We start from the raw sequence: 10,471 nt of genomic DNA, 5'->3' as shown, positions 1-10,471 counted from the left end.
GAACACTATATTTTTTTGTTCCAAATCGAACATCATTTTTTCCAATTTTGTTCAATGTTGATAATTTTCTATTTGAAACCGTATAAATATGTTTTTTTTTTCATTTAAAAACCATAGTTTTGTATAAACATATTTTTTTTTTACACTCAAAACATATTTTTATGTATAAATATGTATTAGTTATATAAAAATTGTATTTTATATTAAATATGCAACTTTAAAATGTGTTTGGAGGTTTAGAGGCGTGTAGTCGATCAAAACTCGGATATCAAGTTTGCAACTCATCAAATTTTTACATCTTATTAGAAACTTATGGTTAGTTTGATTCTTATGATATAATTAATGTTTTGAATGTAAGAAAAAAAAAACACCTTGTAACCAAATAAAAATGTGGTTTTTAAAAGAAAAAAATATGTTTATACGGTTTAAAATGTAATAGAAAAAAAAATATTTATACGGTATAAAATGGAAAATAGATAAAATTGAACAAAATTTGATAAATGATATTCGATTGGAAGAAAAAAAAAACATAAACATAGTGTCAAAATTGAAATAAAAAATTAAACTTAGTATCAAAATCGAAAAAAGTGAAAACTTAGTGTTTTTTGTGGAAAAAATCAATTTTGACACGTCAGCATAGCATATCAGCATGCCACATCATCAAAATTAACACGTCATCATGCCACGTCAGCATGCAACCTGGTTAACCGGTCAAGTTGTCAGAATTGTAACAAATTGGAAAACACAGTGTCAAAATTGACACAAAAAAAACATGATGTCAAAATCGAATTTCTGTATAAAAAAAATGTTTTTCGTGCAATTTACTCTAATATTTTTTTTATGTTTGTAGGTTTTGCCTCTGTATAAAAAATATTATATAAACTGTCCTTATAATTTATAGAAAAGGTATATATGTATAGGTTTTGTTTTTCTTTGAGTAAATTACACGAATGGTCCCTATGGTTTAGGGTAATATGCACGTTTGGTCCCTAACTTATTTTTTTAACTCGGAAGGTCCCTATTGTTTGTTTTTGTTACACGCTTGGTCCCTATCTTACCTAAAAAGACTATTTTGTCCCTGATTTTTTAATTTATTTAAATAAACACACTCTCAACACCACTCCCCTCACCTTACCCTACTTATCCCATCATTTTTCCATATTCAAATAATAGTCTTTTTAGGTAAAACAGAGACCAAGCGCATAACAGAAACAAATAGAAGGGACCAAACGCGTGACAAAAACAAACAGTAGGGACCTTCCGAGTTAAAAAAAATAAATTAGGGACCAAACGTGCAAATTATCCCAAACCATAGGGACCATTCGTGTAATTTACTCTTTTTCTTTTTAGAGAAATGGTTTATGTATTTCAGTAGTATACTCTGAGTTTTTTTGTGTGTGTGGCGAGGTTAGCTTCTAAAGAAAATAAATTATAAAATTGTCTATTTAAATTACAAAAAATGTCTAGTGTAGATTTTTTTACAACAAATGGTCAACCTGTTTTAAAAAAATTACAAAAAATGTCTATTACTAATAGAAAATTTAAATATTACATTCTCCCAAAAAAAAATATATTAGAACTAAAGAGTTTACAAAGACAATTAAAAATTACAGGTAAATCCCTCCTAATACTGGATGAGACAATTTCTAATTTCTAATAATTGATAATATATAAAATAAAATCAGAAATAAGATCCTGATTTTGTGAAGACCTTGTTACTTAACATAAAATATAAATTGAAACATGTTATAATTTGGAACGATTTCCATGTTTGAAAACCCAAAATAAATAAAATTTGATAACTTAAGACCGAAATTGGTTAAATTTAGGACCGGAAAAGATTTATTAACCATTTAGTGTTAGGTGTTGTTTGTACGTGGGCCCCTTTTTAAACAGTATTTCGGCCGCCTGCTTTGTCGTCTCTCTCGTCTCCGTCCACCACCGTCGTTCTTTTGTGTTTGACTCTCTCTCTCTCTCTCTCTCTCTCTCTCTCTTATCCTTCACCACACCACCTCCTCAAACTAGCAAAAAAAACGCCCATCTTTCAACTCTCTCTCTCTCTCTCTCTCTCTCTCTCTCTCTCTCTCTCTACACGCCCTTCAAATCTCACTATTTCTTCTGTGTTTTTTTCTTTTTTTACATCAGACAAGTGTCTCATCTTGTTGCAGAAAAAACCCAGAAAAAAAAGATCAGTTATGTGTGGTCAAACACTCATCTTTTTCAAGATCTTTCGAGTGTTGCCAATCTGTTAATCGCTCGTTGTTCTTACAGAAAACAGGTTTTTTTTTCTTCTTCTGAATCTCGAAATCTCGATTCATTCATGGCTGGTAGTAATGAAATCAACGCAAATGAAGCCAAGGTATAGTTTCTCTTATTTACTTTATGATCTATCTTCTCTGCTCCTCTGTTCTTTCTTTTGTTTTTGTCATGTTCCTCCCAAAATAGTTAAAAAAAAATCTTTATTTTATATGGGTTTTGATCGATTAATTTGGTAATTTTTGGGGTTTTTTTTTTTTTTTTGATTTGGGTTTAATTTTTTTTTGTGTCTTTTCCCCATCATTACTTTTTTTTTTATCTATGTTTCTTGATCGATTAATTTGGTCCTGTGGGGTTTTTCATTTGATTTAGGGTTAAAATTTATGTTTTTTTTTTTTTTTTTTTTTTTTTTTTTTCTTTTTATCATGATTTACAAGCGTTTTCTAGGTTCTTGCCAGTTGTTTAATTTCGATCATCGAATCTCACGTTTCTTTATTTTTTATGGTATTTAATCGATCAACTTGGTAATTATCCTTGGTTTTCTTCTTTGTGATTTGGGGTTTAACTCTTTTTTTTTTTTTTTTTTGACATTTGTTTATTTTCAATCATCAAATTACCCAAATTCTTCATGTTTTCTGATTACCCATTTGTCTTTGATCAATCTGGTGTGGACAGATGTTGATCTTCTGGAATATATTTCGATTTTTTTTAGTTGGAAATAATTTTGGTTTTTGTTTTTCTTTTTTGATAGAAAGTAGTTCCGCTTCACACATGGATCCTAATTTCCAACTTCAAGTTAGCGTACAACATGCTCCGGCGACCGGACGGCACCTTCAATCGCGAGTTAGCGGAGTTTCTTGACCGGAAAGTTGCGGCCAACACCGTTCCAGTGGACGGCGTTTACTCTTTTGATGTAGTCGACCGCGCCACCAGTCTCCTCAACCGGATTTACAGATGTTCCCCGCTGGAAAACGAATTTTCACGTCAACCCGGAGCCGGAATCTTGGAACTCGAAAAACCACTGAGCACCACTGAAATCGTCCCGGTAATAATCTTCTTCCACGGCGGAAGCTTCACTCATTCCTCTGCTAACAGCGCCATCTACGACACATTCTGCCGCCGTCTCACCGGACTCATCAAAGGCGTCGTGGTTTCAGTAAACTACCGACGGTCACCGGAACACCGGTATCCTTGTGCTTACGAAGATGGATGGGAAGCTCTGAAATGGGTTCATTCAAGATCATGGCTTTTAAGTGGCAAAGACCCTAAAGTTCATGTTTATTTAGCCGGAGACAGCTCCGGCGGCAACATAGCCCATCATGTGGCGGTTAGAGCGGCGGAATCCGGCGTTGAGGTGCTCGGAAACATATTATTACATCCGTTGTTTGGTGGAGAAGAAAGAAAAGAATCAGAAAACAAATTAGATGGGAAATACTTCGTAAGAGTTCAAGATAGAGATTGGTACTGGAGAGCTTTTTTGCCTGAAGGGGAAGATCGTGATCATCCTGCGTGTAACATATTTGGGCCACGTGGCATCAGTCTTGAAGGGGTTAAATTTCCAAAAAGTTTAGTGGTGGTGGCCGGATTAGATCTTGTTCAGGATTGGCAATTGGCATATGTTGAAGGGTTGGAAAACGCAGGGCAACAAGTGAAGCTATTGTTCTTGAAAAAAGCCACCATTGGATTCTATTTCTTGCCTAATAATGAGCATTTCTACACGTTAATGGAGGAGATCAAAAGCTTTGTGAGCTCTTAATTAACCCTTTTCTGTTCATAGAAGAAAAACTCCAAAAAAGAAAAAGACTTTTTTTTAACTGTTCAACTACAGAAGAAGAATCCATACATAACACAAAGCTTTTGACATTTTTACTACTACTACTACTTTTACTGTTAGTCTCTCTCTTTTTTTTTTTTTTTCCCCTTTCTTACCCCCATGCTGGTGTGTAGTTCATATGTAGTTTTGTTGGGTGGATGTGATAAGAAATTAAGAATACAAGTGTGTGTGTGTCCCTCCGGCAGGGGTAAAACGGTAATTTTCATGTGGGTCATCGTGGCTTAAAGAGGGATTATTGGCAAGAATCCTCCCTTGTGAATTTGATCAAGATGGTCATTGTTACTGAAGCTAACTTCAGCAGGACATGGATGTTTGAACTTTGAAGGGAAGAAAGGCATCCGTGGATGGTTTTTTTGGTTTCTCCTTTACCCAAAAAAACTTTGTAATATTACTATTATTATTATCTTTCTTTTCTATATAATTATATATTATATACTTTTGATAATTGATCTGATATAAGTATATAAAGGTTTGTTTGGTTTCCATTTTTATGAAAAGCCTCATATTTATTGGCTCTTTTGCATTCCACATTTGTCACTAGCTAGATTTCTTGAACTTTGTATGTATTTTCCGAGTCAAGATTTCATGGTTTTTACTCTTGATCTGCGTAAATATGATTATGTGCCCTGGTTTTCTTTGTTATAATCTGCAAAAAAAATCCCAAGTTTGTTAATTTCTTGATTATGGTAGTTTGTTGCGTCTATGGTTTCTTTGTTGTGTGCTTATGAACTATGGCTCTATATCGCTTGAATTCATGTTCTTTATATTATTGCAAATAAGATTTCAACTAATAATCATCATGAGTAAGGTTTCATCTAATCGCTTTGTTCCACTTTATTGAACTATACAAAATATTACAAATTGTGTCTTATTGATATCAGTAGTTTCGATCAAATATAGTAAGCCATCGTGTTAGTCTAGTGATTGATAACGAAGGGGAGGCGACTAGTTATAGTAAGCCATCGACGGAGGAATCTATGTTAATGGGTTGAAACTTTTTTACGAGGCTTTCCAAAATTTACAAATTAATGAAAAGGAAAAGTTGCTTACGAAACGATTGTTGTGTGTGGACCATTAAAACTTAAAAGCAATGGAAAAAAAGACATGAGAATTTGGGAAAAGAAATGATTGGGCATATGGGGACAAAATCCAAATCATGGATTTCTTTTTCTTTTCTTTTTCTCTTTATCGTTGATATTTGTTGAAGTCTTGTGTGATTGCTTCTTTTATTCATGGGGTTTGTTTTGGAGTTTGGGATAATTGCAACTAACAATGGAAGCAAGATTTGGCTTTGTGTCAATTCCAATGGAAAATCAACACTCCTCCCACTTGTGGTTGGGGGATTTGGATGCAACCTAGGCTAGGGGCCACTTTTGGAAACCACACTTTCTTTTGGTTTTCAAACTCCTTTTTTTTTTTTTTTTAATGTTTTACACCACATTATAATTATTTGTTTCCTGGGTCCAATTTATAAATATGAATTTAATATGTGTGAATATTTACAAGGGTTAAATGTTTGTCTAAGGTTTTATCTTTTCTTAATTTAATCAACAAGGTTATTAGTAGTAATTTAACCATCTTTCATTAAAGTATGTAATTTTTCATCTATAACATATTTAACCACTTGTCACATACATTTGCAAGAATAAAATGAATTATTACATAAACAGATAAAAAAAATTGTAGAACATTATTACATAAATAGGCATTTAGCCAACGTTTCGATTAATGAGTTGCATATGTTTTGGTTCTGTAATAAAATACAGTTGTATATTTCATATGTATGTCATTTTATTACATTAAGTGAAGTGATAAAAAGGTAAGACTTTGTTGTATAAACTAACGTTGAACCCTATGTATATAAGTAGTAAGCATGGTTCATACTTCATATGATGTTAGAGTAGGTTTGCAATAAAACAATACGGCCTCTGTTTTAAATTATGAAAAAGATGGTAAAGATCATAAAAAACAAAGTTACCAAAAAAGGAAGAGCACTAAATTGGAGTTTGGATATACTGCAAAAGTGCAGATCCACTCCCTTGGTTTTTTCAAGCCACTTTTTATGTTTTAACTTTCATGACAAAATTATGGTGAGAAGTTTTATTGTTCATTTCGAAAAATATATTTCTAATATGAATGAATTCAAAATAAGTTAGAATATAAAAATATAGTTTGTTGAATTGTTGATGCTGAATGACAAGATACTACCTTCCTTTCAAATTACAGATAATGACAAAGATCGTTAAAAACAAGTAAAAAGATCCAACTACTACAATGGTATTGAAATTACTACAAAAAACCTCCTTTTCCTTGGTTTTCGAACCCTTTTTAGTGTTTTTACTTCTTACTTCTTAGATTGAATGGTGTGGTGGCACCACACTCCACATAAGATGATGTTGACATTTTTGCAATCTTTGTCATTTTCAATAGAGATAAGCGTGTGATGTTGAAGGTAAAAGAGGTAAAATAATGAGAGAGGGTGATGTTTGAGTGGTAAATGAGAAGAGAGAAAGCGGTGGAAGTACACCGCCAGCGAAAAAAGCTTTAGGGTGCGGTGTGACTACTGGTAATCTTGTCCACCTAGGATTGTCATCGTTAAAAGTTGTATGATACCGTTCAGCCTTAGGACAAGAGTAATGTGGTAATATGTTTTTGTGGATCAAGTTTAGAATTTAATAGTAAACTAGTGGGCTTTCCCACGCGTTGTGTGTAGGACAGAAGATGTTGTTTTTGTACGTCTGTTCATGTGTTTCACCTTTATATAAAAAAATTGGTGTCGTGTTCAATGTGCAATGAGATGATAGGAAAACGAATAGAAAGTACAATGCTATAAAATAGATTTTCAATGTACAAATAAAAGTATGTTGCTATAAATTGCATTTATGCTTTGTGATGTTCATGGATGAAAAAACGAGGATGTTATTTATAAGACGGTATTTGTGTGTGTGTTTGAGAGAGAGAGAGAGAGCATAAACTCACTCCTCCACATTTTTACAAAGCAATCAAGTCATGGTCTCTTGTCATTGAAGCATGTTGTCTTAGGCTAACATCATAATCATTTATAGAAATATGTTGTTAATATTCATAAACATAATGTCAATGGAGTCAAAGGCAAGTAACTAAATAAATGAGAGTATAATGCCTTTTATGGATTTTTAAAGCCTATGTTTTAAACACATATAATATAGAGTATAAATAATAAGCATCTTAGCTCATATATTAGTTTCAGTTCCACAAAATATTTGATAACACTAAAATCACTAACAAAAATAATAAAAACATATAATTATTTTAAGATGGCTAATGTTTAAAACAAGAAATTTCGTTTACAAATGCATGTATTGCTGCTTTTAACTTTCAACGATTGCATCATAATAATATTGACAACAAATTGCAAAAATTATATTTGCAAATATTCATTTTTATGACTCTTTCTAGACGTGAAATCTTTAAGTATGGTTTCAAAGACAATATTATATTACATATCTTTATCAGTATATAACAAGGTTAAATTATTAAAGGTTGTTTGTCTAATGGTATCAGGTGTTGTCTTTCCTTTTTAGGGTTGAAGGTTCAAGTCTCGTATGAGATATAGGTGGGTGCCTGGCTGGTATTAAAAATATATTAAATTTGTCGTTCCAAAAATAAAAAACAATGTTAAATCATTTGATTTAAAAAAAAAAAAAATTGATAATCTCAAATAGATTTTGAAAATTTTCTTTGATAACTTCTTTTATTTAATAAACCGTTCTACAAAAAGAAATAAAACATCTAAATCCACGTCACACACAAGAGAAAAATGTTTTAGATAATTAGTACAATTTTTTCTAAATTTAGTTCTTTAAATCATATAAGAATCTATATAATCTTTTCCAAATATCTTTTAAGCGTTCGAATCTAAATAAAACAATTATCATACTAATAGTAGCTAATTTTTACAAAGACCAATAAGTTTTAGACCGGAGGGAGTAGTGACACATTACCACCGAATCCGCAATCCCTTCACGGTAACATAAGTGTCACGTTATTTTTTACCACACAAGTGTGGTTTCTTGCCACACCAAGGGAGTGGTGTCACACTTTTATTTTATTTTATTGTTTTTTGTTTTTTAACTATTTTAATTTAATAAAACTTATTTTTAATTAAAAAAAACCTAATTTTAAAAAGATAATATTTCATTAATTAAAAATACAAATACCATATATTGCTTAACTTAAAAATAAAAAAAAATAAAAAAAAAATAAAAAAAAATAAAAAAACCTAAAAATTTAGAAAAGCAAATTAGAAACATTAAACCTACAACTTATTAAAACACACACACACCAAACGATTAAAAATTTGAAAAAAAAAAAAAAAACTAGAAGTTAGCCACGATTTGCGTAACGTTTTTTCACTTCCTCCTTCATCGCCAAAATAACTTGAAGCTTATCCCCGGTCATTTCGACGTGTCTAACGATAGTACTCGCATGTCGTTGTCCCTTTGTTTCCGAAACACTCTTTTAGAAGCAATTTGCAAAATCTTGTCCATTCTATCTTTTATATATTTTATGTTGGCCCCCATTTCTTTCAACTCATCTGAATCTGACGCTTTGTCTTTGATTTTTGCTTTGTCTCTTTCCATTGGTCGAGAAGGTGGTGAAACTGGAACATGTTCATCTTCGTTCAGATCAAATTGAACACGACCATCTGATGTAGTGTGGTCGGACTCAGATGTTCTGTTGCGTTTTGAACCACTGTCGATATACTCATCTGATGTTTCGCTACTTTGCCATTTCTTGTTCTCTTTCACAAAATTCCAGACTTCAAGAAACTTGAAAGCCTTCAGGTTTTCTTTTTGATACATTTTCAGCATTGTACTCAAAAATCACATCATGGTTTTCTCCATTTTTCCATTGACGTTTCATGTTGTTATACAAATCATTAAATAACATGATTTCTTTATTCATCTTCCCTCATTTCGAGTACACTTGATGTTTTGAACGGTATTTTCCACGGTTCATTCCTTTATGGAACCTATGTAAAACGCGAATCCAAAAGCGCTCATGCTTTTGGTCTTTTCCAACCGTCGCATCTTGTGAAATATCGATCCAAGATTGTGCCAACACCACCACTTCTAGGGGTTCTCAACATTTAGCCTCTGCCTTCTCTGTTCTTTTAGTTGCTGCTCGAGTGGGTTGGGTTTCTGTAACGAATTTCGGTTCGGATTTGGAAACGGCCGTTTCTGCTTGTGTTTGTGTTTGTTGAACAAACTCGGGTTGAGACAAAAATCAAATGGATTAAAATCTGTGTTGGGTTGTGGTAGTGGTCGTGTTGGCCATAGTGGAAAATACGGAAACATACCGCCATAGTGCTAATACGGAGGTGAAAAAATCGGTTGATCAAATGAAGGTATTGGGGTTGTGGTGTTTCTAACATGTGTTTTTTCATTGCTGGGCCTTATGGAAGAAGAAATTTTCAAAAAAAATGGAGGAAAAGAGAGTAAAAGTGTAAGGATTTTGGTTGAAAGTTATGTAAAAAATTGTAAGTATATATATATAGAGAGTAAATAAATAAAAATAAATAAACAAATAAATTAACTTCAGACGCAAGGACCGTTCAACAGTCAAAGATGCAGCAACCAATCATAGCACGAGGTCTTTTCTAGCCACACTGCGGCTAAAACCACAAGAAACCATACCCAGGGGGGCGGTATTTACGATCCAGGTAGCATGAATGCGGTTACAAACTGCAACCCACTCCCAACAGCCTTATGATTTTAAAAAACTTTTCTCTATAAAAACTTACAAGTTTTTCATATTTTTTATTCTCATTTTGCTAAATTATGTAGCTTACATGTTGACTATCATAAACAACCAAAATAGAAATTTGAAAGAACATCATAAATGGTCCCTGTGTTTTCCCAGATTCTGAAGTTTAGTCCCCGTGGTTTAAAAATCTCATAGATGGTCCTTGTGCTTTCAAAACTTTTGACAGATGGTCCTTATCCCTTACACCGTTAGAACCTCACCGTTAACCCTTATTTCATTAAAATAATATAAGGGTAAATCGGTCTTTTCACCTTTGCTCTCTTCTTTATAACCAAATGCATGTCTATATTTTGAAAACCCTTCTCACACCCACCCTATTCTACTCTCACTCTACTGTGCATCCAATTGCAAAACGATTTCTACGAGTGTCGAAGATGGCGATTTGTAGATGTGGAATGGAAACAACGAAGTTGACCTCATGGACGGATCGTAACCCAGGAAGGTAATTTTTGAATTGTTCAAGATGTCGGTTCGTAAGGTGGGTTGACCCTCCGATGTGTGCAAGGGCGTTGGTGGTGATTCCAGGTTTGATAAGATCAATGAATCGATTGGAAGAAAGGGTTGCGATTGCAA

General features: G+C 32.9%; 1 protein-coding gene across 1 annotated transcript; it reads left to right on the top strand.

Annotated features, from left to right (window-relative positions):
• Positions 1-2,185: 2,185 nt before the first annotated feature.
• LOC145014842 (gibberellin receptor GID1B-like) lies at positions 2,186-4,149 on the top strand. The gene is made up of 2 exons (XM_078973276.1): positions 2,186-2,359; positions 3,008-4,149. Exons 1-2 carry the CDS (start codon positions 2,321-2,323, stop codon positions 4,010-4,012), a joined length of 1,044 nt encoding a protein of 347 aa, XP_078829402.1. The 5' UTR covers positions 2,186-2,320; the 3' UTR covers positions 4,013-4,149.
• The last annotated feature ends 6,322 nt before the right edge of the window (positions 4,150-10,471 follow it).

Source organism: Lactuca saligna, chromosome 9 (genome assembly GCF_052625555.1).
Source record: "Lactuca saligna cultivar CGN05327 chromosome 9, ASM5262555v1, whole genome shotgun sequence".
In the NCBI taxonomy this organism is placed as follows: domain Eukaryota; kingdom Viridiplantae; phylum Streptophyta; class Magnoliopsida; order Asterales; family Asteraceae; genus Lactuca; species Lactuca saligna.
This window is presented reverse-complemented; position numbering and strand designations above follow the sequence as displayed.

What these genes read in the sequence shown, in the direction of transcription:
- LOC145014842 (XM_078973276.1), top strand. Translation starts at nt 2,321, where the DNA reads ATGGCTGGTAGTAATGAAATCAACGCAAATGAAGCCAAG. An exon ending in TCAACGCAAATGAAGCCAAG is followed by an intron (nt 2,360 to 3,007) that starts GTATAGTTTCTC and finishes CTTTTTTGATAG; the next exon opens with AAAGTAGTTCCGCTTCACAC.